Here is a 27,357-nt window from a genome sequence, read left to right on the forward strand (position 1 = left end):
ATATATTTGTGTTATCAGGTCAAGGTAAAGTAACCCTTGTGACCCAAAGGTCAAATGTGTCTCATGATTGCACCATAAACCTGTTTAAAATCATGTTATCAAATGTTACTACATGTATGCTGCTACCTTGGCCGTTGACATATTGATATAAAAAGCTAGATCTCAGCACAACAGCGTATAGAAATGGGCAAATATTATTTTTGAGGTCATGCTAAACCTCGTGATTCCCCAATCCCTTACGATTCTTAATAGAATATCGCTGTAGGCAGTGGCTCAAACTCAGGATACTGACGACGTCACGCCGTGACCCTCCCCGTCCCAGTGATTGTTATTGCTCCATGAGGGAGATGGTTGCCTAGTAAACTGTGTTCCACTTGCCTTGGTTTGAGCTGAACGTTTCCAGTTTCTTTGTTTTCATGTCATGCTGTCCATCTAAACAGATACGCTCTCACACCTTTACATAATAAGGTAATGAGGACAGAGGTCAGGTCACGGTAGGATGACCTGTGTGACCGGGGGTCAAGCGCTGGAGGGCATTCGTGCAACATTTTCCAAAGGACATTTTTACAGTATAGAAGTGTTCTTGACTTTTCGGAGTAGGTAACTTTCTTTTCATGTAACTTTAAGAATAGTTAAATGCCTACGTACACCGCAACTACATTTATGGAGGGCTTAGCGTTGGATTTCTGTAAGAAACTCTTTTTTCATGCTTACCGTTATGGTCTGCGTAAGCCCCCTCCACACCTCATTTCATTGGACGTGGATGCATCTTTGTCCTGATTAATGGTGGCCTGTTTCAATCCTCTTACGGGTATTAGGGTCTGCCGCAGATTTGGTAACTTCCGTATAAATTTGTTGTTAAACTTTTTTTCAGATATAAGTACTTTATGATCAACATGCAGCTTCAGTTCTTATGACGTTATTAGTTGCGTTATATCATATAGATATAAAAAAAAGAACAGCTTCATTTATTTTCAATGTTCCTGCCCTGTCTTTCCATCTTCAGTATGAAGTTTAATTCTTGTGTGACTGTGTTTTTTCCAAGCGATTATTTTCCAGTGTTGGATAGGTGGTTTAGTTATTTGCTATCAATAACCCATTTGTATAAGTAAAGTTGTAATGCTTTCAAATCAAACTTTTATTGCCTCACTCGTACTATATAGATGAACATAAACACTCGATGAAGGACAACAACCATAATATCACCCCCACTGCTACATGTAACATTGTTCTGCTTCCCCGATATCGCCTGATGTTGTCTACACAGGAATACAGTTGTTACAATTTATGCTACCAATCATGATATGTATTTGTCACCCTTCCTCGCATTCTTACCAGGCTCAACGCTTCCGCTTTCTTTTTCTAATGGCACATTAGTTCCATTGCGCTCGGGCCACAAGAAACCGAGCTCGAGAAAATGTACAAAGACCACACATTACAGAAAAAGTGGGAGTATTCGTCTTCCACTGTCTCGAAAAAAAGAAGTCAAACCCAAATGAAATAGAATTTAGTGTTAGTATTTGAACTAGAATAGTCACATGCTATATTGTTACCAATTGTCTGTCCGTCCTTCCATGATTACTGTACTTGCAATTAGCCTACGGGCAAGAACTTGCAATAAACTTATTATTATATGCCATCAGAAAGAAAAAAAGGCGGGTTGTACAGCCTGGTTAGGAAGCAGACCCTCTTAACTTAGATTGCCCCTAAAATTGTAACCGTGGTAAAATATGCGATAGCAGCCAGTGACGCAAAAAAACCTACGAATTGCTTGAAAATTGTGAGTTATGATTATAATAAAGGTTATAATTCAATAAGGGAATGATTTGAGGTTAGATAAGGTCTCCAAAACAATCATTTCACAGGAAATCTTGTGACTTGTAAGGAATTAGCCCTTCTTGGTACAAAAGTACACAAATATAAAGCAAAATGAGAAGCCACTTTAACAACAACAAAAACGGGTGTGAAATTTGATATCACAGCCGAAGCCCTGATTGGTTGATCCGTCCCCTAGCGAACGATCTGATTGGCCTGTTCCTGAGAGAACAGCTGCTCTCGCTGCTTGATGATTCTCGCGAGAGCTCCCGGGACGTCGGATTTGCTGCGGATTTGCGGGATGCTTGCCTTTTGGTCTGTGAGAGAAATCACAGAAAGTATTGTCAGTGCTTCATAATGATATGTACAGTTATAATATGTTCAAAAACTTAGAATGTAACTGTAAAAAAAACGTTAGAGTACAATACGATTGTCTTGTTTGCAACAATTAGATAGATAATTGGATAAAAACAAAAATCAAGCTTGAAGTTCTGGAAAATTTACATACAGAATAGTTTTTAGTATTTCACACTCTTCGCTTACCTCTCTTTGTTTCTATTTCAGTACATTTTTTTCGCAATACAATACTAGTTACAGAATTACAAGCAAAGGTGCTCTTTTCTAAACATGTGCAAGTCACATTTTTCTACAAAATGTGTTTTGTCGATTCCTAACGTTAATTTTTTCACCTTTGTGAACTTCCTTCTCAAGTGTCTTGAGCTCCCGCATGCCCTCCTGTAGGTCTAGGTCGGCCGGGTCGGACAGCAGGGCCCGCTTTAGCTCCATCTCAGTCATATACAACTGTCCAAGGGAGGAACGACCTTGGGAAGGATAGAAATGAAATATGAGTAGCTGTCGCCATGTTGGCGGTGGTTGATCCAAGATGGTGACCAGCAAATATACAGGGTGCGCTGTACTTCAAAATACCTAGCGTCATATTGGAAGAAAGAAAAAATCCATGACGACAACAGTAAACTCAATGGAAACTCAGTAAGCTATTTGAGGTTAGCGGTGCGAGACCTGTATCGCTGGTGCGAGACCCATTCCTCACGGCTAGCTGCGTTACGGGCGCTACTGTTACACGTAAGACAAACAGGCAATACAGCATGTTATCGTTCTTTTTGTAAAGCAAGAACAGGCGAAACAACAAAAATAATCAGTATTTACAAAAAACATTGTAGATGTTTTCCCGCTTTATAATTTCTTGAAACCACGTCTCACTGCGGTTGAAAGCCTTTTTCAATATGTACCGCTTTCAAAACTTTAGTTTTAGTAAGCGATTTAGATTGTATTGTATTTCAAATATTACCCATGCAATGGCAGCCAATGCTGAATTGCTGCAGGGTTTACAATCATATAAAACACAACAATACACATGATACATATTTGCACACTCGCACTTGATGAAACTGTCGCAAGGGTCTGGCGGCTGCTATATTAGGTACTATCTGAAATATTGCTCTTACTAATAGTACATGTAGTACAGTACTTACTGACGCCCTCTGATCCCAGACCACGCTTGGAGTTCATGGTTTTCAGGTTCTTCACCACATCGTCGACTTGCTGCAGAACGTAAACAAATAAATAGATAAATCACTCAATTAGTTGAAAAATCAATCGATAAATTTATCAACATTAATACGTAAGCCTCAGTTTCTACGTTTCCCTTTGGGGTAGATTTTTAAAATTCTATGTAATTTATTTACTCGTAACACTCGTTAACGACAAGCTGGATTCCTGGTCAAAATGTACTTTGGAGAAGTGCACCAAACATTTTTAGGGATGAATACATAGTATTTTTTTCTATACGTGTAATTAAACAACAGCTTACAGAATTCTACGATTTTCGGAAGTGGTTCTGGAAATCCGTGAGGCCAGAACTGTGCACTCGTCACAGACCCGCGCCCACTGTGACGTCACAGGAAACTACACGACCTCCTATGTACACAACACACTAAGAGAATGTACCCACAGGAATAGATTCCCAGTGCTATGTTTGAGGTACGCATAGTATAGTGGGTTGTATATAAAAAATATTTCAGGAAATAGTTTTGTGCACGGACCCACACCCACTGTGACGTCATTGCGAACCACTCGATCTCCAATGTACATAATACACTATTAGTAAGAGAATGTGCCCACAAGAATATGTTTCCAGTGCTATGTTTGAGATACGTAAAGTATAGTGGGTCGTGACAAGATTTCAGGAAATAGTTCTCGGAATCCGCGAGGCAATCAAACTGTGCACGTACCCGCACTCCTTATCATGACGTCATGGCAAACCACACGACCACCTGTTTATACAACATACTCAGGGAATGACAATGTCAACACAGGAACAAGCCGTGTGCTGCCTCTCCATTTACTCAGGGAATGACAATGTCAACGCAAGAACAAGCCGTGTGCTTCCTCTCCATTTTGAGCTACATATAGGGATTCTAACTTCAAAAAAATTCAATGAATGTCGGAGCCTGCACTGCACGAAAACAGCTCTTAAAGCAATGAATCGGTTTAGGAGGGGGGCTATGTTGTTAGGTACTGGCGTTAGGATTTTGGTGCCTTGTCTGCTTTTGTAGTAACGTCTCTCTTTATCAATGCGCACTTCGGTGTGCCTTACCTTCCCGCTTTCTGCTTGGATACTTCATCGTTATTAATCACGTTATACATGGCACAATTCGTTTCTTATTCACGACTTTATAAATCGATTGTTAAGCTGAAGATTTGTCGACCGTTTGTTACGATATTTGTTCAAACTGTTCCACACACCGAGGTGACACTTGTCTAACTTGTCATGTTGATGGATGAAATAAATCTTTCAGTAGGGGGCGCTCTGTCTAAAAATGTGGGCGTGCTATCAAAGTGCTACGTACATTTAGGTGACACTTGCCTTGTTGAACGTGATAAATCTTTCAGTAGGAGGTCGCTCTGTCGAAAAATGGGGGCGTATTATTTGCAGGCCTTTCCTTACACTGTCAGAGAAATTATCACAATTCAGTCTTGTGTGTGTAAGTGTAGGAGGGCCTTCGGACATTCGGAAAGTCTTTTTAGCTATCAATGAGTGGAAGCAGATGCCTTTATTTAATAATCTAGTGCCATTTCAACAATTAGATTAAACAAATTATTGTGATTAGTTCATTAAGCGCCAAACGTGTAATTAAATTCTCGTGATCTTTCTTAATTGAAGAAAGCGCTTTAATCATGTTTATCTAAAGTCTTCGCCCAGAAATTTGGCAATTTATCAATGTAGAACAAGTCGGGACATTGAGCTATGCATGCTTAGCTTATGAAGATCTCTGTGGTCTAACCCACAAACCGACCGAACGATCCTTGATACGCCTCACATTATCGTCTGACAGAGAGAGAACCTGACTTTCCTGTTTTGCAACTTTCGCGTAAAGACAAATTATCCCAGCTGGGATGACAATAAACACATGGGCACCTGAAAACACGACTGCTACTTCTTCTTCTACCAAAGTTTTGCAGCAGAACTAACTACTGTTACTGTTTTCTGCATGAACTGTGAAGCTGTGTTGACACACTGGTCTCGCATGAGCGCTACTGTCTCGGTGGTTGTTCTAGTCTTATTAAAAAGGGCCTGAGGATCGTCCTATTTACCTAAGTGATACCAATGTTGACAACACGCAAGGAAAGACATAGTATAAAAACAGCAAGGTTTTTACAGTAGCTATTAAAGGAAATTGTAATTATCCAGCAAATCCCTAGCAGTCCTCGACCAGAAGTGCAGTAGTAGTATTAGTAAACATGTTGTCATTGTGTATAGACATGTGGAAATAGACTACATCGCCAAAGGGATTGACAGCGACTACACATTCTATAACACCTACCGCCAGTAGCTGTTCCTTAGTCTTCTTCACACCGACACTTCCATTGATACAGCAGCAGAGGAGCACAGCTAGCAGACAGAGCACGCCAGCGGGGCGGGGGGACATGTTGGCGGCCGGTCCGGGTTGTGGCCGACAGGTAAGGGTGTCTGCTCAGGTGTGGGCTAAGTACACATTCCGGAGCGCCTTGGGGAGGCCACCTTTGGAGTAGAATATCCGGGCTTACTCTCCAAGCAGAGGTTAGGGGGTGTGTGAGTTTGTAAAATGTGCTTGTACAGCTAAATATTATTCCAATTTTGTATTCTGCCATGAAAATAAAACACAATCCTATGTACCATCTGTTGAAGTAAAACTACCAGCGCGTACTATACTGAAACGGTGGCTGGACATAATGCTGGCTGTCGCGACTACTTGTACTGTAGGGTGACCTCCCCGGGAATCGTGCGGTCCAAGGCATATTTCCCCAAACAAGGGCAGGACCGTGACGTCACACCTGATCACTTCCTCTATTGGCTATTGACGCTGTTGCCAGGCAACCCCTTTAGAAGTGCTACCGTCCCAGTTTGTCAGTGGTATGGAACAGTGGTTTCGGCGTTTGCGTTTCAAGATCGCAAAGCTCATTTAAGTAGAGAAGAGGCAAAGGTTTCTCTTGTTACTGTCATGAGATTGTATGCGCTACGAAAACGCACAGGCAACAGTAGACGGACTCAGAGCGAACATAGAAGGGAGTATGAAACGTTTCATATTACGCAAAATACAACATAAATTTCTGATATAGACGGCAGTTTTACATGGGCAGTTTCAAAGTGAATTCGATGAAAACAAATTCGGTATAACAGAAATATACTTATTCTCGGTCCATACTAAATGCCTATAGGCTGAAATAACTCTGCTTTAACTGACGTCATTCGTACGATTTTCATGAATTTTTACGAATTTTTGCTAGATGCCAGCTCCGCCAAAAAAGGTCATATACTCTGTCCACACTAAGTGATTATAGCCAAAAATGAATCTCTTAATTGTTGTGCTAAGGGATACGAAGGTATGAACTTCCATAAATTTTCGCCAGGCGGCCACTCTCAGATTTTCGGAAGATACAAATTAAAGGGTAGAAAATAAGAAATTCTTAAGCCGTGCCATTGCTGTGTTCTCATTCATGTCCCTTCTCTCTTTAACGTAATCACTTCATTAACAATACAATCCAAGGTAGCCGGTGTGAGCCACATTTCTGCCCCTGTTAAATAAATGCCCCAACACTGATAGGGGGTTTCCGGTATACCTGAGGCGAGAAAAGTGCGTCATATTCTTGTGGCGCGATTTTCAAGCAGACGTCTTATTGGAATTTGAGAGGAGTCGCGTTGTTGAGGCTAGGTTTAAGTCGACCCTAACCCATCTAATCCTTAGCCCTAACCCTAAATCTTTCGCCAGCCCTAACCCTAAATCCACGGACGCGCACTACTATGTGAAGCAGAAATCTGATGGGGCAGAAATGCGGCGTAACACCGGGTTAGGTTATTAACTTTTTCACAACAATGCTTACATCGGTCACCCCTCTGAATACATTAAAGCCGTTTCGGAAGAAATTGTGTTTAATTCAAGTTGATTCTTTAATCTTTAAGAAAACTATAAGATCGGAAATCAATACATCATACAACACCTTGAATTTAAATGTGTAAATAAGTGTATCATAAAGTATGTAAGAGAAAAATAAATCGTTGCTTATAATTAGCACCTATTTGATAACACAATAAGCAAATGGTTTATAGCACACTACCCCACAGTTTACTTTCAAAATGTCTTTCAAACTAGTTTATTGCCATTATTTATTAAAAATGATCTGTTATAAGAAATAAGTCTATAAAAAGTTATAAAGGTTAACCCATTTGCTAGCCTTTCTCGATTTCACCATTCTATTCTATTGTTGGTAAGTGTACTCAATTTTGATTATTGCTATCAGTATAGATTTATACCAATGCCCCTTCGCACTCATCTCTATATGATAGAGAAATGCTGGAAAATCGATGCATTTGCGGAATATTTACATCAAAACAATATACAACTTCTCTGTTAAACAAGTAGACATCTTCCCTAGCTTAGATCTCACCCCAATATACAATCCATGTCGCATTGTAGAGTTCATTAGATCAAAAACAATATTCTCAATCAATTCTCTCTTTTTCTCAATTTTTGCCACTTAAACTGCGAACAATAATATTCTAAGAGTATTGGAGATTCTTTTTACACAACCGGTAATTCTCACCTGCTAACGTTTTGATGTCTGTCAGACACCTTCATCAGAGCTTCTTACTGGAGTACTGCTTCTCACCGCTATAAGTAGCCGCGATGTAGGTGGCGCTTTTGCGGTGAGAACACTGTCCCAAATGTGGCTAAGTTTGTATCCCCCCTCGTCTCGGTTCATCACCGGTGCTGTCTTCCTTATCCTTTCGGGAATAATATTCAAACTTTAAAGTTTCTCTATAAATCTCACCACCTTTTCCCTTCTTTTAGAAATTCTTCATCACGATTTGTTCCAGTCTTCAATGCTTATGCAGGTTCTGGTAGACAGAAGGTTTTAGTTCCTGGTAATGGTCATCTGGCTCGCGTGGGTTGAAGATATCTTTGGGATCCTCGTAGTCGTCATTTCCGCTTCCGGCTGGTCTCAAGATGCCCCCTGGAGGACCAACGTTTAAATACAGCCCGTCATCTGGAGTCGCCACTTCTGGTTGTGGAATGATCCTGTTCTGGTAGTAATTACCTGGTTCGGATGGTGTGTTGAAGGTCTCGGTTGGAAGGTCATAGTCGTCATTTCCGCTTCCGGTTGGTCTCGAGACGCCCCCTGGAGGATTAATGTTTAAATACAGCCCATCATCTGGAGTTGCTGCGTCTGAGATCATGATTTGGTTCTCATAGTGAACACTAGGCTCGGGCGGTTGGGGCGGTATGCTTACGGTTTCAATTGGAAGGTCGTAGTCGTTATTTCCGCTTACGGTAGGCATTGAGGCGTCCCCTGATGGCCCAGAGTTTATTTGCAGCCGATTAACTGAAGTTTTCCCGTCTAGGTTTCGAATGACATGGTTCTGGTTGTTGTTATTACGTTTAGGTAGTGGAGGTGGTGAGCGAACGGTTTCCATGGGAACTGCGTATACGTGGTCATCACCTGGAATGATAACGATATTCATGAGAGATTCGAATATTTCTTGCCTGTCATTGGTTTCTGTTATCTAAAACTATAAAATAGTATCTAAAATAGTTTAAAAAGAAGACAGGTACAGTGCCATTGTGTGTGTATGTGCGTGTGCGTGTATATTTCTGGGTGTGTACATTACATTAATTGCAGTATTTCAAGGTTTATGGACTTTGCCGTTGTTGTTTGGACTAACAGCCCAACCTATTCCTAACACACCAGAGTTCAAAACGGAAACCTCAATTCAAGAATTCAAGCCAATGAAAGACAGATGTCGATTTTACCTTCTTCCTCCTCCCTCTTACAGCATCGTTTCTTCCGGGTGAAAATGTAGACAAGAGCAGCTGCCAATGAGATAGCTGCAAGCACTCCGACCACGATACCTGCAATGGTTCCTGTAGCTACACCTGGAGTTAAATGTCAAAATACTTTTCCGTAGAAAAAGTACAAGATAGAAATGTGAAGAGCAGTTTTGCAATAATCACGGAACACGTTCAAGAGACTATGGAAGGGTGGGAATGACTCATAAGGAAAAATGTATAGGTAATTTCTTGATTTATAAATAAGAATACACTACCGTCAATTTGTGCCCTCGGTGTAGCGGGAGATGCACTTGGAACTGCAAAATATCGTGATGTGACGTTCTACACAACAACTAGCGAAAATGCCCCATAAATGACACATAAGGAAACATTATGGGTAATTTCATTTATTATGTTTAGCCATACCTAGTATGGCTCAACATATTGTTATGTTTAGCCATACCTAGTATGGCTCAACATATTGTTTTTGTTCACGTTCTTCTTCTTCTCCTCCTGCCAAATCTTCAAATGGAATCTACTCCGTCATTTTTGGGCCAAACGACCTGAAATTTGGCATGTAGGTAAAGATGGCAAATACCCTTAGGTGATTTTTCATTTCTTTCGAAACAGGCCTTAAAATCATTTTTATGGAGGTTTTTTGGGGCATTTTTAGACAATTTTTATATTTTGGGCTCCTGTGCCCTGGTATTGCAAGCAAGTGACCTGAAATTCGGTACAAGGGTGCCTTGAACATGTCCCTACAGGACTTCAATCACATTTCTGGTGTGCATCACTTCAGAATGCTTCATTTTGGGGACTTTTGGACCCATTTTCAGACCAAAAACAGGCCAAAAGTGGTATCCACGTTCCATGTTCTATTTGCTGCTGGCCAAAGAATCCATGTTCTATCTAAGGATCCCCGCGTTCCATTTGCTACTGGCCAAAGAACACTGTTCTATTTAGGTTACCTGAGGTCATATTGCAGGAACACACGCAAGCCTTTGCAGTAAGAAGCTCTTGGGGTCTCGCAGAACTTGAAGAGAGTTTTTGTACGGGTGATTTTGGAACAGTCCATTTATGCATCAGGAGGGAGATTGTCAAAGTATAATGCTCTCGCAAATGTTGCCTTTCTACATGCAGTTAATATTTCGATTTGCCCAGGTGTTATTTTGGGACAGCCCACTTCTTGCATGGGGAGGAGTATGGCTAAACATGCTGTATTTGCTCAGGGGCAAATGACGGCCTTTCTAGTTTTTGTTCACGTTCTTCTTCTTCTTCTTCTTCTCCTTCTGCCATATCTTCAAATGGAATCTACTCCGTCATTTTTGGGCCAAACGGCCTGAAATTTGGCATGTAGGTAAAGATGGAAAATACCCTTAGGTGATTATTTAATTTTGTTGAAACAGGCATTAAAATCATTTTTATGGAGGTTTTTTGGGGCATTTTTAGACAATTTTTATATTTTGGGCTCCTGTGCCCTGGTATTGCAAGCAAGTGACCTGAAATTCGGTACAAGGGTGCCTTGAACATGTCCCTACAGGACTTCAATCACAATTCTGGTGTACATCACTTCAGAATGCTTCATTTTGGGGACTTTTGGACCCATTTTCAGACCAAAAACAGGCCAAAAGTGGTATCCCCGTTCCATGTTCTATTTGCTGCTGGCCAAGGAATCCATGTTCTATCTAAGGATCCCCGCGTTCCATTTGCTACTGGCCAAAGAACGCGTGTTCTATTTAGGTCACCTGAGGTCATATTGCAGGAACACACACAAGCCTTTGCAGTAAGAAGCTCTTGGGGTCTCGCAGAACTTGTAGAGAGAATTTTTTTTGCACGGGTGATTTTGGAACAGTCAATTTATGCATCGGGAGGGAGATTGGCGAAGTATGATGCTCTCGCAAATGTTGCCTTTCTACATGCAGTTAATATTTCGATTTGCCCAGGTATTATTTTGGGACAGCCCACTTCTTGCATGGGGAGGAGTATGGCTAAACATGCTGTATTTGCTCAGGGGCAAATGACGGCCTTTCTAGTATACAACGTTATTTTGCAGGGTGCAATAAAAACTCCTTCTACCAGTTGGATACGGTCTTTCCAACCGTTGGATCTGCTTGAAGATTAACGACGAACTACAAGCCCTATTGGAAGCCTCAGGCAGCAGGCATATGATCATTTTGAATTAGATCCCTACCTGAACAAGTTACCTTCGCGTCGCAATTCTGTCTCTCCTGTGTATTCCCATCACAGTCCGCTCCGCCGTTCGCTGGTGCAGGATTGGTGCAGGTTCGGTTCCGAGTCTGCGTCCCGACTCCACACGTCACGCTGCAGCCGGACCACGAACCCCAGTCGGACCAACCGCCATCAACTACATGGAGACAAATGTCGATTTTAGGCATTCTAGAAAAAAATATGGTGAATAATTTCGTCACAAACGGTTTTATTCATAAGCTTCAAGCAACGTGTCAAGCGGTACACAGTATAGACTGGATGCTGTCATTATTCAAATCGTACGCAAGAGTTTGAAGAAGCTTTGGGTCTATTGCCTACAAAAAGTACTCGGCGAAGATAATAATTATGCTCCTAGCTTTATAAGAATACCCACTAGATTTTTTTTATCTGGCAATGTTTTATCTAAATAGGTTACTCAAAGGCGCAACATGGAGATCAACCAACACGACTTTCCTTTGTATTAAGATATGTGACGAAGACGAAATATCGGTTATATAGATGCACTAACTTTCCGTGACCCACGTGGCGACGAAGCCGGGATACACTATACTGTTGTCCGAGTGGAAGATGACCGTCATGGAGTTGTTGGTGGAGTTCAGCGGCGGAGGGCTGTCGGTGCCGCACCACGTTCCCATGTCAACGGCGGAATCGCCCCGGCCGTCCTGCACCTTGAATAGATAACAAAAAGGGGTTACTGTAGATGCAGAAATATTCGCGCTGGTTTCATGTTCGCGGTTTTCGCAGTGAACACATTATCGTGAACTTAAAACCACCGCGAACATCCATTCCAATGTGTGACTGTAGCGCTACTGCTATTTCAAACGCGAACTCAAAACACCCGCGGACACTCCATTTTCTCCCTACCGCGAAATATAAACCACGCGAACTAAAATGCATTTACAGTATTTTATCTTAAAAGTTCATCTGTGTTGGTAAGAATCATTCTGAGACAAGTTTTAACTGTAATTTCCGACGCAAACATTGGACTTACCCAAATTCTGCTTGGAGATTAGGTTAGACTGACGTATACCATTCAGTTGAAATTTGATTGCCATATCTAAACCTTAAAGAGTTGTCTTGGTCTCAAAATAATGAGGAACACGAAGACGAAGAGGAACACGAAGACGATGATGATAGTAATGGTAATGGTGATTTTTTTTTTTGTTTGACAATAAAACACCGTAACATTGAAAAATAAACTACCTTGACGTAGTCATATCTACAGGTAGAAGAAGGCTCCACGGAAAAAGTGAAGAATGAGAGGAAAATCCGCTCCTCAGGGTCAACAGTGATGATCCAGACACAATCCAGTCTGTTCGCATAGTTCTGTGGATGTCCCGGGCTCTGCAGGGTCCCGTTTGGGGCGTTCAGATAGCCGCCGCATCCTGTGGCAGAGAGAATGGTATTTTCGTCAAGTGAATGTAGTTTATTACATAATATACAGTAGAAACCACTTAATTGCACAACGTATTATCGCACACGTCTGTTAATTGCATGGAATTCCAAACCGGTTTACTCCATTGTTAGTGACATTTCTGCTCCGCGCATCGTCATTTTGTATATTGTGTCATAAAATGCAGTTCTGTAAGAAGGGACTTTTCATTGCCATTTATATATACATTTGGTACATTGCTTCTATGTCTATCCATGACCAGTCTGGCATCCATTTATTCTAGTTTCTTTCGCTGTTTTCATCGCTTCGCTGTAAATAATCATACGCATGCGTCAAAGCGATCGTTGGAACGAATCAGAGCTAAGGATTTCAGGCTAACTCATGACATCATTATTCTGACAAACTAGACAATTAACCTAATGCATTAGACGACTATAAAACTATGTAAGGCATCCTTGTATTATTCAAGTTCTGAAACTTTGACCATTATTTTAAGAAAGAAATCATTACCGTTATCCATTTCTAATCCATTACCATATAAACATTACTTCAAGAAAGAACATTAAAACCGTCATATAATTATGATGATTATATGAACATTACTTCAAGAACGAACATCAAAACCGTCATCTATTTCTAATGATTATATGAACATCATTTCAAGAAGGAACATTAAAACCGTTATCTATTTCTAACAAGGCTTAATTTGGAGAGAGATTGATATTTACGTGCTTATCACCCCTTGCAAATTTGATCATGCGCCATACCATTTGGAAGTCATGATGGGGCGAATGAGTCCAGTCTAGATGGGGTTAAAAATCATTTGGTGGTACAGGACTAGTATATGTGTAGAGTGTGCTGATAAAAATGTATATGTTATAACTGGTCATGAAAAAATATGAGTATGTTGATATTATATGGGCCACAAAGATTCGATATTGCAGTGTTGTAAGTTGAAAGTGATGAGGAAACGGTTCCGTATATATATGTGAATAGAATAAATCTTTATTCCATATCATACACATTTTGAAAGACATAGTACATGTACATGTGACTTTTCCGCACCTAGCAGTGGTGCAGTTGGTTCAGTGTACTCTCCAAACAGAGGAGTGGGTCTGGCTGGTTTTTGACGTGTTTTTAGGTGTATTTGTTAGGCTTTCTTTTTTGTCCCCTTTTTATTATGTCGCCAATCGCGGTGAACAAAAATGCCTAAACTGAACGCGTTAAAAACCAGCAGGACCCACACCTCTGCTTGGAGGATAGTTTATTTATTTGACCTACATGTACGTTTATGCAAGGCCATCTGGTTACATGACCTGACAGTCCCATGTCCGATTATGAAATGCAGTGGGTTAACAAACTTTCCTTTCTGATTATGCAAATTAGCTCCTCATTTGCATAATCAGTCATTGATTATGTAAATCACCATATAAGCTCTGTAGATACCAAATATCACGACGATCTGTCGACCCCTTCTGTTACCATTCATGTCCGAATGTCAAAACAAAAACACCCACTGCAGTTCTTGACAAGCCGCTAGGGGACCCAAATTTACAGAACTTACTTTCTGTGGCATAAACTATCTACCATACAAAAATCACGACCATACCACTTTCAGAAAATATGCCTCGAAATTTTGAAGCTCTGTTGCAGTACCTTAGGTGTCCGCTAGAAGGCCCATTATCGAACTTGACCTTCCTTTCTGTAAACCCTACCCATCCACTAGATATCATACAGATCCATCAACAGCTTCTTGAGTTATGCTGGCGACATACAAATACACATCCACACAAAGCCTGCTGCATTACCGACGGAAAATACAAGGGGAACCATTTTTGAACTTGACCTCCGTTTTCACAACATCTACACACCTGCAAAAAATCATGAAGATCCATCAACGTCTCCGTCACTTTTTTTGCCTACATAAAAACACACAAAAATGCAAAGTCTGCTGCAGTACTGTTGAAGAACGCAAGGTGAACCATTTTCGAACTTGACCTTCCTTTGCACAACCACTACACATCTACCGAAAATCATAAAGATTCATTTAAGCTTTCTTGAGTTATGCTCCTGACATACATTCAGACCCACCCAACAGATTTTTAAACCGAAAACATAATCTTCTCCGAGTACAAATACTCTGCGAAGATAATGAAACTCATAGACACCTTGCGTATTGGTTCGAATCCGGAAACCGGCCGAAAACAGATTTATCTTTGGTTTATTGCAAAACAATAGTTTACATTTCTAGTTAAAATGGAAAACCAAAATGTTTTATCATATTTCTGTATATAATGTACGTAACAGCAATATTGAGTTTAAACGTCATGTTTATCTCCATGGAAAAAGGCTTTTTCATGGATATACTGTTTTGCTTGCGTTTGGTGTTTGTGTGTATGTATGTGTCACCGGATACTTAAAGTCACCATAACTGTAGAACCTGTACATGGATTGTAATGATTTTTGGTATGTGGGTGGGTGTTAAGAGGAGGAAGGTCAAGGTCGATTTTGGGCCCCCTGGCATTTGTGATTGGAACTGCAATGGCGTATTTTTAAAAATCTTCAATGTAGAAGAACTGAAAAGAGGATCGACAGATCGTCATGTTATTTGGTACACAGGTAGGTTAGACCAAGATGTACACACTTAAGTGCAAACTATGCAAATGAGACCGAATTTGCATAAGTAAGGAGGTAAATCGTTTGCATGTGTGTCGCTGGATGCTTAAAGTCAGCATAACTGTAGAACGTGTAGATGGATTGTAATGATATTTGGTATGTGGGTATGCGCTGGGAGGAGAATGGTCAAGGTCGATTTTGGGCCCCCTGGTTTGTGTCCCTGGAACTACAATGGCCTATTTGTAAAAATGTTCTAAAGGGGTATAACTGAAGAAAGGAACAACAGATTTCCATGTTATTTGGTACGCAGGTAGGTTGGACAGAGATGTACACACTGAAGTGCAAATCATGCAAAGTTAGTGTGTTTGCGTGTGTGTGCGCGTGTGTGTATGTTTGTGTCACCGTGTGTGTATGTATGTGTCACCGGATGCTTAAAATCAGCATAACTATAGAACGTATAGATAAATTGTAATGATATTTGGTATGTGGGTAGGTGTCGGGGGGAGAAAGGTCAAGGTCGATTTTGGGCCCCCCGGTATGTGTCACTGGAACTGTAATGGCGTATTTGTCAAAATCTTCAAAGGAGAATAACTGAAGAAAGGAGCGACAGATTTTCATGTTATTTACTATACAGGTAGCTTAAGCAGAGATGTATACAATGAACTGCAAATTATGCAAATTGGACTTAATTTGCATAAGTAATGAGGAAAATCTATATCTGCAGTGTTGTCATGTGGCACGCCACCTGTCAGTAGCTATTTATAGCGAAAGTAGGTCAGACATCTTCCCTTTCAGTGTGGGTCATACCATTGAGCGATATAGAATGGGGGGAACTGGTTTAATAGAAAAACAACGTTTCATGGAGATTTTGGGTCCTAAGACTCTTGTTTCAGTCTGCTTTTGCCAAAATAGAAAGAGAAACTTATTTCATTAAATTCTAATCAGAAAGATAACGATACACGGCGATGGTCATCCAAGAGATCATATTGACACAAAAATGATAGGATTGAAGCACGATGATGTTTGAACATGACATGGTTCTGCCAATTTGCCTACCGTGGGTAATAATACGAAGTAATTGTGTTTGCACAAGTTGAAATACGTGTATTTTGCTTTCCTTTTCTCTATCCTAAAGGAATATATGTAACATGATAATTGACGGTTACCTGGACAAGGCACCCCCGTTTCGCAGTCTCGGTTCTCCCGTGCGTCCCCGGTACAGTCTGTTCCTCCGTTCGCTGGTGCAGGATTGGTGCAGGTTCGGTTCCGAGTCTGCGTCCCGACTCCACAAGTCACGCTGCAGCCAGACCACGTACCCCAGTCCGACCAACCTCCATCAACTGCAACTATATGACGCAAGACTTTAGGCCAGTGTAAAAAGGCAAGGACTAGCAATTGGCTTGAATAGAAACACATCCACAAAAATGGAGATATAGGGCTAAGCACATGTTCCCAACATATCCTCGTGCCTGATCATTTGATTAATATCATTGGCAGGTGCATGAAAGGGTACATTTTTGCCCCAGGTGTGCAAATTAATCGATCTGATAAAGTGTACACTTTGGGGGTTAAAATCTTGGTGAGTTTCTTTTTGTTCAACATATTATGATAGAGATTTGTGAGCTGTACAATGGTTGAATCCTCAACTAGCTTGAAAATCTCATCCGGTTTTGCATCAGGGTCGGGGGCCTTGTCGCCAAACGATTAATTGGGAGATTGGGAGAGAGGCCTTCTGTTTCCATTTCTGTCATATTTGGCACAGAAATTGTGCCACAAAAATAACCTTACAAACACTTATCAGTGACAATCCCTAGTATCTAAGGTACCACATACCTAGCTGGCAAATAAACCCCTTGCGGCTGGTACACCATAGATCATTCCAGACGTGCCCGGAACCAGCCACTTCGGCGCAGTCTTCGCCGCCGTAATCATCGTTCGGCTCACCGGGCTGCCAGTTGTTGTAGCCGGTTGACGCCAAGGATTGGCCGTCTTCAAACACCCACTGTGTCTCGTTGTCAGCGTCAGTCAACCCGATCCAACGCCGTGCAGTTCCTCCTCCTCCCAGATTGTGGATGAAAGTGTTGGTCGCGACGTCTTTCGGCATGGCCAACAGTCCACCATCTGCGGCACACGTCTGTCTGGCCTCATCGTACGTCTTTAGCTCAGCAAAGTCCTTGTAGCAAACTCCGTTGAAACTGACATAGCCTGCTATCGGACATACTGTAGAAAGAGGAAACGAGGATAGGTAGCTTGATGAAACACGTATTTGCCATTGGAAAGAAAAAAAATTGGGTATGACATAACGACTGATGTAATTAGCTTTATGGCAATGTAAATTCCGTTGTGTCATCGACGTTAAAAGGTTGAGTTGTTCCAAAATCCATACAGCTGGCTGCACATGTAAATAAAAAGCTTAACCAACTAAGACAGTGACAGACCGCAATAACAATTAAGGGTTAATGACCCGCCCCGAGGTGTGTATGGTGTCATAACGCCTGGCCCTTTGTAATAGCTTAAGCTAGTTGGGCAACCCTGGCATGTTTGTAAATACAATGCATGCCAAACGAATAAACAAACAAACAACGCCTGGCCATGTGCTATAACCACCGAATAAAACCACCGATTAGCGACACTTAGAGTAGACAATTCCTGTATGGCGCATATACGCTTATACAATCAAGAATGCATTTCGGAATTTACACTTGAACAGAAGACGATAGATTTCTTTTTGAAACCCAACATTTCCACAGATGATATTTAATAACATTGAAATATTGGCATGTCAAATCTTTTTCAAATCTATTATGATCTATTATCATCATTCCCCCCTGCTGGGTATCCTTTTGACAATGCTGTGGGCGGCTCCACTTAAAGTTCCGCCCGTTCAGATTTGACTTGTATTAAAATGGTTTATTCTATTTTGTCATATGCTTACAAAAGATTTGATTTATCCTGTTAAGAAAGTAAGCATATTTGGGAACAAATAATCATTATACAATTGTTAAATAATGATCGCGTGTGTGTTATCCTCTACATAATGGGAGGAATGATGATCACGGGTGTGTTATGGCGATTAACACATGGGCAATGGAGGCTTCTGATTGGTCGGCGCCATCTGGCCATGTGATAATATTAATATAAAGACAGGCATTTACAACATGTAGATAAAGGGATTGTCACATATGCCTTACAAACCTTCCTACCGCCAGACATCGGCGAGATGATATTTTGTACTTCCGAACGTTATTGTTTGGCCCAGACATAATCGTACAAGCACATTAGTTTAACACATACCTATAGCTAGCTGACAGATGAATCCCCTGGTGTAGGTGCATGGTATATCATGCCAGAGGTGACCGGAACTAAAAAGTACGGCGCAGTCTTCCCAAGCACCAACATCGTTCGGCTCACCCGGGTACCAGTTGTTATAGCCGGTTGCCGCCAGGGATTGGCCGTCTTCAAACACCCACTGTGTCTCGTTTTCAGCGTCGGTCAACCCGATCCAACGGGGTGTGACTCCTCCCAGATTGTGGATGAAAGTGTTGGTCGCGTTGTCTTTCGGCATGGCCACCAGTCCCCCTTCTGCGGCACACGTCTGTCTGGCCTCATCGTACGCCTTCGGCTCAGCAAAGTCCTTATAGCAAACTCCGTTGAAACTGACATAGCCTGCTATCGGACATACTGTAGAAAGAGGAAACGAGGATAGGTAGCTTGATGAAACACGTATTTGCCATTGGAAAAAAAAAATTGGGTATGACATAACGACTGATGTAATTAGCTTTATGGCAATGTAAATTCCGTTGTGTCATCGACTTTAAAAGGTTGAGTTGTTCCAAAATCCATACAGCTGGCTGCACATGTAAATAAAAAGCTTAACCAACTAAGACAGTGACAGACCGCAATAACAATTAAGGGTTAATGACCCGCCCCGAGGTGTGTATGGTGTCATAACGCCTGGCCATGTGCTATAACCACCGAATAAAACCACCGAGTGAGCGATCATATAGCCTATCCAAAAAAAGAGTAGACAATTCCTGTATGGCGCATATACGCTTATACAATCAAGAATGCATTTAAGAATTTACACTTGAACGGAAGACAATAGATTTCTTTTTGAAACCCAACATTTCCACAGATGATATTTAATAACATTGAAATATTGGCATGTCAAATCTTTTTCAAATCTATTATGATCTATTATCATCATTCCCCCCTGCTGGGTATCCTTTTGACAATGCTGTGGGCGGCTCCACTTAAAGTTCCGCCCGTTCAGATTTGACTTGTATTAAAATGGTTTATTCTATTTTGTCATATGCTTACAAAAGATTTGATTTATCCTGTTAAGAAAGTAAGCATATTTGGGAACAAATAAACATTATACGATTGTTAACAAAAAGATTACCTCCCCCTCTACATAATGGGAGGAATGATGATCACGGGTGTGTTATCCTCTACATAATGGGAGGAATGATGATCACGGGTGTGTTATGGCGATTAACACATGGGCAATGTAGGCTTCTGATTGGTCGGCGCCATCTGGCCATGTGATAATATTAATATAAAGACAGGCATTTACAACATGTAGATAAAGGGATTGTCACATATGCCTTACAAACCTTCCTACCGCCAGACATCGGCGAGATGATATTTTGTACTTCCGAACGTTATTGTTTGGCCCAGACATAATCGTACAAGCACATTAGTTTAACACATACCTATAGCTAGCTGACAGATGAATCCCCTGGTTTTGGTGCATGATATATCATGCCAGAGGTGACCGGAACTAAGAACTACGGCGCAGTCTTCACTAGCACCAATATCGTTCGGCTCAGTGGGGTACCAGTTGTTATAGCCGGTTGCCGCCAGGGTTTCGCCGTCTTCAAACACCCACTGCCCCTCGTTGTCGGCGTCAGTCAACCCGATCCAACGAGGTGTGGCTCCTCCCAGATCGTGGATAAAAGTGTTGGTCGCGTTGTCTTTCGGCATGGCCACCAGTCCCCCGTCTGCGGCACACGTCTGTCTGGCCTCATAGTACGTCTTCAGCTCAGCAAAGTCCTTGTAGCAAACTCCGTTAAAACTGACATAGCCTGCTTTTGGACATACTGTCGGAAAATCAAACGAAGATAGGTATACATGTACGTATATTTAGGAAAAAAGTATTGTCATTCGCAAGAAACATTGAGCATAAAATAAAGACTACAGTAATTGGGCTAATAAAGATTTGCTCGCATCATCAACATTAGAAGTTTCAGGTGTTGCAAAATTAAACAACAAATTGGCTGCACATTTTAAGTAAAATGCTAATCCAACCTAAACAGTGACAAACCGCAATAACAACATAGGGGCATTCACAAAGGAGAGATGAAGAGCTAATCACATATTCCGTCAAGAAAATTTTCCATTAGGACAATGGCGTAAGGTCCGTACCCATATACTCCATGAAATCTTATCAATCCACAAATGAAATATATACATTATGTGTACCTTGAGCTGTCACTGTTGCAGTCGTCACTATCAGTACTAAGACCGTCCACTTCCAGAAATCGGATGCCCATGAACCCGTCATCCTGTCAACGTACACCACCTAAACACAAATCATCGATTCAGGATTGAGTTCCAAGATCATCATTATGCAAGTTCACAATCCCATTTTACACGCCAAAAAAGTAAAACAGTGGCAAACAAAAATAAAGAAAACGAAAGAAAAAACAAACTTATTCTTAAATCACTCGCATCAGCCAAATACAGCTCTGACATTCCGCAATACAATTGCGAATGGAAAGGTGGTGCCGTCGAACTGCCCAAAAAATAAAACGTTGGCAAACAAAACAAAAGAAAACAAAAAAAAAATACAAATTCATCTAAAATCACTCGCATCAGCAAAATACAGCTCTGACATTCTGCAATACAATTGCGTATCGGAAGGTGGTGCCGTCGAACTGCTCAAAGGAATAAGACCACACCCATTAACTGAAGAATGAGACATAAACAGCAAAAAAACAAAAAGCGTTTTCGATGCCGGAAGCTTAATAGCCTGACTATACTTGTAACATGGGCGTATTAACATATAAACTGTAGTTGAATTGATAGAACCAATGGATAGACTTATCAACTTCAATGTATCTGAAACCAACACAGAAAAGAAAGGAAACTTGACAGCATTGTTTATACTAGTACATGCCTGAGATATTAATTAACTCAGGTTTGATATGAATAGAACTATCCTAGATTGGAAATCGTTTTCACCCAGTGCAACAGAGGCATCTCCATTGATTAGCTTTGAACAACGCTAGGGGTTGGATCTTCTGATGATTTATAGTCAACCGCTTGCTAGTACCTGCAAATCTGGTACCTCACGCTGGGGGCGCACTTATCCCGGTTGAACTATGAATAATATATATATATACAAAATACCTGTACTTGTGTATTATTACCGGGATAAAGTTACAAAAACAGCCAACATATATCTAAACCGCTCAAGTATTTACACAAAATGCTCAGTAAGTATCGACGTTAGAAGAGAGTTGGTAAAAATACAAAGGTCGCATTTTATATTCTAATTTCATGCCAGCTTTTAATATTGACTGGAATAACTAATACCTATTTTAATATGGTTTGTGCGCACAGTGATTTTGCCTGCATCATAAAAATGAATAAAAAAAATATTTTTGACTTGATCATATTGTATTTTGACACCCGCCAACACTTGCCAGGCAACTCTCGGTTGACCCTTAGATCAGGGTGTGACCCCTACTAACGCACATGTACAGACTTGTTCTAACATGACCCGTGTGTCTCAACATCCGGTATTTGGCTACTGAAATTTGGCAAAAAATTTTGCTACCTAAAACACAATCTATCGCTTCATCTCTGTGTGTGCCACAGACATCGAACTAATTATCACAGTATCTAAGAAAATAGATGAACAGTTTTGAACGTGTCAAAAATCAGAAAATGGTTGGTGGCAAACATGTCTAAATCACGATAATTTTTATTTGTCTCATTTCGAGTGTAATTCTTGTACTAATATGTCTCGAATACAAGTAGTCTGCATGCAAATTAGAAATGGCCTGTTAACAATGCCTGTCTGTCTGCCAGGCACTTATATATGACACCATGAAGCGCCAAACGAACTGGAAGGAAAATTTGCCAGGGGACATGGTCCGTGTTTTGTCCCTGTCCTGTCAAGCAAGAACCTTTTAACCAAGGCCACACGAAGATACACGACATCCAAACACGCACTATTTTTGCCCCTTTCCTAATTAAAAATTACCTTTTCTTTTAACAATATTGAACGATATCACATCCTAGGTACTAGATTTTTTTGTTCACACGACCCTTTCTGCCATTTCCCACCGATCAAGGTGCACCGAAGTAAGAGGTAATTAAGGTCAATGAACTCATCGGTTGGCACACATCGTAGCTGAAGACAACTACAGCCACCATTTCACACCAGGACCGGCCACTGCGACATATTCCTAGTCAGCTTAACCTAGCCAAAAATTGATCACTTAGATACTTTCAAATTGATCTGTTGCTTGTCACCACGCTATTTGTAAACGTTAATTTCTTGATCGTTTCATATTAGCCGCTGAGAGTTGGCCGAGGCAGTTCCCTTTTGCTCTTGATAGATGTGATCCGAGGAGTCTAGGATATGGTAGATTCCCGGCTACTTCTAACCACACGCCGACCACTAATTATGGGTGATTTGGCGCGTGGGGGGACACACCAGCCACGCGTCGTACATTACGGGTTTGTGTTTGATTTTTTGAAACCTGTAATTAAACTACAGTAGGCCTGTCCTTTCCCAATGTGTCATCAAGTTGTGTACAGAAATAAAGACTGCAAACGAAAATCAGGAGAAAAACCTCGCTCGTTTTGCAAAGCCGCAAATGCTTCACCAACATTAGAGATTTACCATATGATAAAGAAAAACTGTACGAAGCTCGTCAAATTTGGTGCGGCTTGATCAGGTGTCATCAGGTCATTTGTTGTGAAGGGCGTTTCTACCGTTCACACGCCCCTTTCTGCCCTTTGCCACTGTGCGGTGTGCAATGAAGCGATGGGTATCTAAATTTAAACTTTGCAGACACCGGTCCGTTCACATGGGCTGAAAATATTTCATATTTACTCGAGAGACAAACAAAAGACTTAATCTATACATATACATAATTTGCATTAACTTTAGAACAACTCATTTATTAATTATTATATTTCAAGTATCTATCGATGGGTTAAGATCATCGATATGATTAGAAATGCTGTTAAATTTGAATATATGACAGTTTAAAACACGCGTCAACGCTTGCCAGACAACTCTTAGTTGACCTTGAGACCAGTGTGTGACGCCTATTAAACGCACATATACACAGTTATCCTGACATAACCCCTATGCGACCACACTAGACAACACACACCTCCTAAAATTTGACAGAAAAAGTCGCATGCCACTTCAAATACAATCTATCATTTCACATTTGTGTCAAGAGGAATTAAAACTATGGTCACGATACTGTAGAATAGATTTGAACGTGCTTTTCTTCATTACCTATACTGATCACATTTCAAGTACTGTAAATGCAGAAAACTTCGCGGGGATTAGATTTCGCGGTAAGGAGAAAATGGAATCTTCACGGTGGTTGCTCTACAGTCACACAATGGAACTGATTTTCACGGTGGTTTCGAAGTTCGCGAAGGTCACCGCGAAAACCGCGAACATGAAGCCACCGCGAACATTTCTGCATTTACAGTATCATGCTCGTATCTATTTGTCTCATTGTATTCTGTATACAAATCATGGATGCCTGGTTAACAATGGTCGTCTGTCTGCCATGTATGACACCATGTCGCCCGGGCGCCAAACGAGAGGGAAGGGCAACCTGCCTGAGGACAGGGTCTCTGTGCTTTTGTCTAAGTTTTGTCAAGCAAGAACACTGCACGAAATGGACTCGTATCCCGGTGGATACGTACAGGGATTCCTCCGGAAATATTCCAGATCCCGGTTAGGATCCGTTAGTTACGCTGGATCCGCCTGTATCCGACAGTATCCGTCAGTATCCGCCAAAAATACAGAAAAATCCCTGTGCGTATCCGCCTGGACACGAGGCCATTTCGTGCAGTGGAACACTGCAGCTTAGGCCACACGAGGATACCCTCATGCGTGACTTCCAAACGCGCACTATCAATGCCTGCCCCCCTCCCCAAAATCTCTGTGTCTTATGCTACGGTCACATTTCCAAACCGGGGCTCGGCTGGGCAGCTTGTGGGAACGAAAACTATTATATAAAAGACAACAAAACACACTAAAATTTGTAAAAATTTCTCCTTACCATGCGCTAGGTATATTCTTGATATGTATTTTTTATTCTTTGATTTCTCTAACAGCCCGGTCGGGCCCCGGCTTGGAAATGTGACCGTAGCATAAGACACAGAGATTTTGGGGAGGGGGGCAGGCATTGATAGTGCGCGTTTGGAAGTCACGCATGAGGGTATCCTCGTGTGGCCTAAGCTGCAATGTTCTTGCTTGACAAATCTTAGACAAAAGCACAAAGACCCTGTCCTCAGGCAGCTTGCCCTTCCCTCTCGTTTGGCGCCCGGGTGACACGGTGTCATACTCGATGATACATGGTAAAAGTAAAATGCTCGCATCCTATATCAAGTAGTACAAATAACTGAGATTACAACCGACGGAAATAGTATAGAGGCCCGTGTGTTACTAGTCATTTCTTTTGAATACAACGAAAAAAAACGGATCTTTTGTTTGACACTTTGCCGTCTGTCACTACTATATCTTAAAAGGTTTGAGCTGACGTGCGTCTATTACTGTGGTCATGCATAGCTTGGCATTTCTAGTAAGCATCTTTACCATGTTTTAGAAACCAGCATTTGTGCAGTGGAATATAAAAATGGACAAAGACGGGTACTTACAGGTATGTTCAGTGTTGTCGACGAGTCGACGTCCCCTTGCTGTTCACTCTCCGACTATATACAGAAGGACATTTTCCGGATATATATATATATTTATACATTTCATCGGTGTAAATGCCATTCCAATTCTCTGTTGCGGTCTAACTTTGGGCACTTTGTTCGTTTGTGACGTCGCCAACACGCCCCCCAGAATCAGCGATTGTGATTGGTCAAGTTTGACGTGTTACATCATTTGACAATTATCGGATGGATGGTTCCTTAACTACCCTTTGTCTATTGTCTATTGTCCATTGTCTGCTGAATGGACGCTCATATGCAGAAAGTTTAAAGGATCAAGCCACCTTGAAACGGGACTATCCAGAAAGTACGGCACGACTAGCTTGTGCCAATCAAAACCATCTAGATTTTATTAGAAACCATTATGAATATCGTATCTGTTGAATATGACTGCTGTTTTCAAAGATCATAAGATCATTCGGAAGATTGACCACGGCATGCTCTCGCATGGCTGTACAAGCGAGTCATTGGTCTTGCCGCAGACTCGATATCATATATATGCATACAATAAACCTTTTGACGCTTGCTGGCTAATTTTACGCCTTTTTTCGTACCAAATTGGTGGCATTTTTCTTGAGTTCCTCCCGGTTGCGCAGTTGTTTCTGTCCCTTCCCAACATGTCATGTGAGGTGAAGGATAGCCACATTGCGAAGGATGTCGGGTAATTGTTAAAATATCAAAATACAAAATTCAAATTCAGAATCGTCAGTTTGAATTAGATATTGTTCATTGTCCCCACTCTCGCCTTACGAGTGGCTGTAATCTCTCTTACTGACGAATACAGGGAAAATTCAACTTTCTTGACAGATCTGATACTGTTTGTTACCGAGATATTATCAGGTCTATTGTTGTGCAGGATATAATCTGTCCTTCAAATGACTACCTCTGCTCACCATACCATGCGCACTGAAGTGAGCTTTGATATAGACATTAAAACTGTCTTCCCTGTAGGCACACGACCAGTGCACATATACAAAAAGACCAGGAGTAAGGTTTACTGTAGTACAGAATATTTTGTCGTGTACATTGCCCTTTCTGCGTTAACCACCGTGCAAGGTTCACTTATGCCGGAGGCAATTTAAGCGAGAAGATGTGAGATACCTGTCAAGGACTTGGAAAAATTGAAACGCCAGAAAAATGCCAGTTATTAAGGTTCGCTGAAGAAAGAGGCAATTTAAGATTTTGTATGTCGTGATGGAGTCCTTTACATGTGTTGTTTATATTCAGAACAAAGCTACATTTGAGCATACTTTTCACATGAAAACCTTTCTTCATATAAACATGTTTTACGGTAATAATGCTCTACTCAGCGTCTGTGTACTGAGTGTATTATGCCTTAGTTCCTCCAAGACCACACCAGGCACTTTACTGAGCATCTACTTTTAACAAATACTCAAAGGAACTAATCCAGTGTTGATGATGTCTATTTCCTTCAAAGGTAGCTATAGTATCATAACATTTCACCACCATATGGAGACCTAAGTATATGTTGCCCTTGGAACGTTGCCAGGAGGGAACACACCTCCATGCTGCGTGTCTACTTTTTTTCTGTCAATTTTCCAGGCTAGGGGACCCTTCACAAACAATAACAACATGGATAGTAGCACAACTTACATTGATTGTGAAAACTTATAGAATTACATCCTGCATACAATAAACTCTTGTAAGCATTCCAGTCTACTCCGGTCCTTTTTTCCTATCCAAAAAGGCATATTGCATGGTTGTATCTGACCGTTCCCCACAAGTACAGTCCACTGAAGTAAAGTGGAGTTTTGGTCCTTGTTTTCTATCATAACACAAAACACGGTTGTAACTATGCGTTCCCAACAAGTAAAGTCCACCGAAGGGGAGTTTAATAGGACATAAGATTAAGATTGGTGAGTTCCAGAACTCAAAAGCATTCCCTCCCCCAATTGTTTCCGCCTCTTCCCAGCAAGTGATGTGGGGTGATGATAATCGCATTGCGAAGGATGCCGGGTAATTGTCCCGGCA

At 41.3% G+C, this 27,357-nt stretch overlaps 3 protein-coding genes across 3 annotated transcripts; all 3 read right to left on the bottom strand.

Moving 5' to 3' along the window:
- Positions 1 to 1,284: 1,284 nt before the first annotated feature.
- Positions 1,285 to 5,836, bottom strand: LOC136425545 (uncharacterized). The gene is made up of 4 exons (XM_066414464.1): positions 5,661 to 5,836; positions 3,309 to 3,378; positions 2,505 to 2,636; positions 1,285 to 2,132 (listed from the first exon to the last, which is right to left on the bottom strand). Exons 1-4 carry the CDS (start codon positions 5,763 to 5,765, stop codon positions 2,011 to 2,013), a joined length of 429 nt encoding a protein of 142 aa, XP_066270561.1. The 5' UTR covers positions 5,766 to 5,836; the 3' UTR covers positions 1,285 to 2,010.
- Positions 5,837 to 7,234: 1,398 nt separating this feature from the next.
- On the bottom strand, positions 7,235 to 9,258 carry LOC136425547 (uncharacterized). The gene is made up of 2 exons (XM_066414466.1): positions 9,126 to 9,258; positions 7,235 to 8,814 (listed from the first exon to the last, which is right to left on the bottom strand). Exon 2 carries the CDS (start codon positions 8,786 to 8,788, stop codon positions 8,195 to 8,197), a length of 594 nt encoding a protein of 197 aa, XP_066270563.1. The 5' UTR covers positions 8,789 to 8,814; positions 9,126 to 9,258; the 3' UTR covers positions 7,235 to 8,194.
- A 2,031-nt stretch (positions 9,259 to 11,289) lies between these two features.
- On the bottom strand, positions 11,290 to 25,486 carry LOC136425172 (macrophage mannose receptor 1-like). Its single transcript, XM_066413969.1, has 10 exons — positions 25,309 to 25,486; positions 20,866 to 20,965; positions 20,097 to 20,483; positions 18,676 to 19,062; positions 17,215 to 17,601; positions 16,548 to 16,850; positions 12,493 to 12,757; positions 12,364 to 12,370; positions 11,895 to 12,040; positions 11,290 to 11,540 (listed from the first exon to the last, which is right to left on the bottom strand). The coding sequence occupies exons 2-10, from the start codon at positions 20,945 to 20,947 to the stop codon at positions 11,294 to 11,296; spliced, it is 2,211 nt and encodes a 736-aa protein (XP_066270066.1). The 5' UTR covers positions 20,948 to 20,965; positions 25,309 to 25,486; the 3' UTR covers positions 11,290 to 11,293.
- Between the last annotated feature and the right edge of the window lie 1,871 nt (positions 25,487 to 27,357).

The sequence above is a fragment of the Branchiostoma lanceolatum genome, chromosome 19 (assembly GCF_035083965.1).
Source record: "Branchiostoma lanceolatum isolate klBraLanc5 chromosome 19, klBraLanc5.hap2, whole genome shotgun sequence".
Classification (NCBI taxonomy): domain Eukaryota; kingdom Metazoa; phylum Chordata; class Leptocardii; order Amphioxiformes; family Branchiostomatidae; genus Branchiostoma; species Branchiostoma lanceolatum.

Coding starts and splice junctions, on each gene's coding strand:
- LOC136425545 (XM_066414464.1), bottom strand. CDS start 5,765: ATGTCCCCCCGCCCCGCTGGCGTGCTCTGTCTGCTAGCTGTGCTCCTC. Junction 3,379..5,660: donor CTAAGGAACAGCTACTGGCG/GTAGGTGTTATA, acceptor TACGTTCTGCAG/CAAGTCGACGATGTGGTGAA. Junction 2,637..3,308: donor TCTGGGATCAGAGGGCGTCA/GTAAGTACTGTA, acceptor ATCCTTCCCAAG/GTCGTTCCTCCCTTGGACAG.
- LOC136425547 (XM_066414466.1), bottom strand. CDS start 8,788: ATGGAAACCGTTCGCTCACCACCTCCACTACCTAAACGTAATAACAAC.
- LOC136425172 (XM_066413969.1), bottom strand. CDS start 20,947: ATGACGGGTTCATGGGCATCCGATTTCTGGAAGTGGACGGTCTTAGTA. Junction 20,484..20,865: donor TGCAACAGTGACAGCTCAAG/GTACACATAATG, acceptor ATTTTCCGACAG/TATGTCCAAAAGCAGGCTAT. Junction 19,063..20,096: donor CATCTGTCAGCTAGCTATAG/GTATGTGTTAAA, acceptor CTCTTTCTACAG/TATGTCCGATAGCAGGCTAT.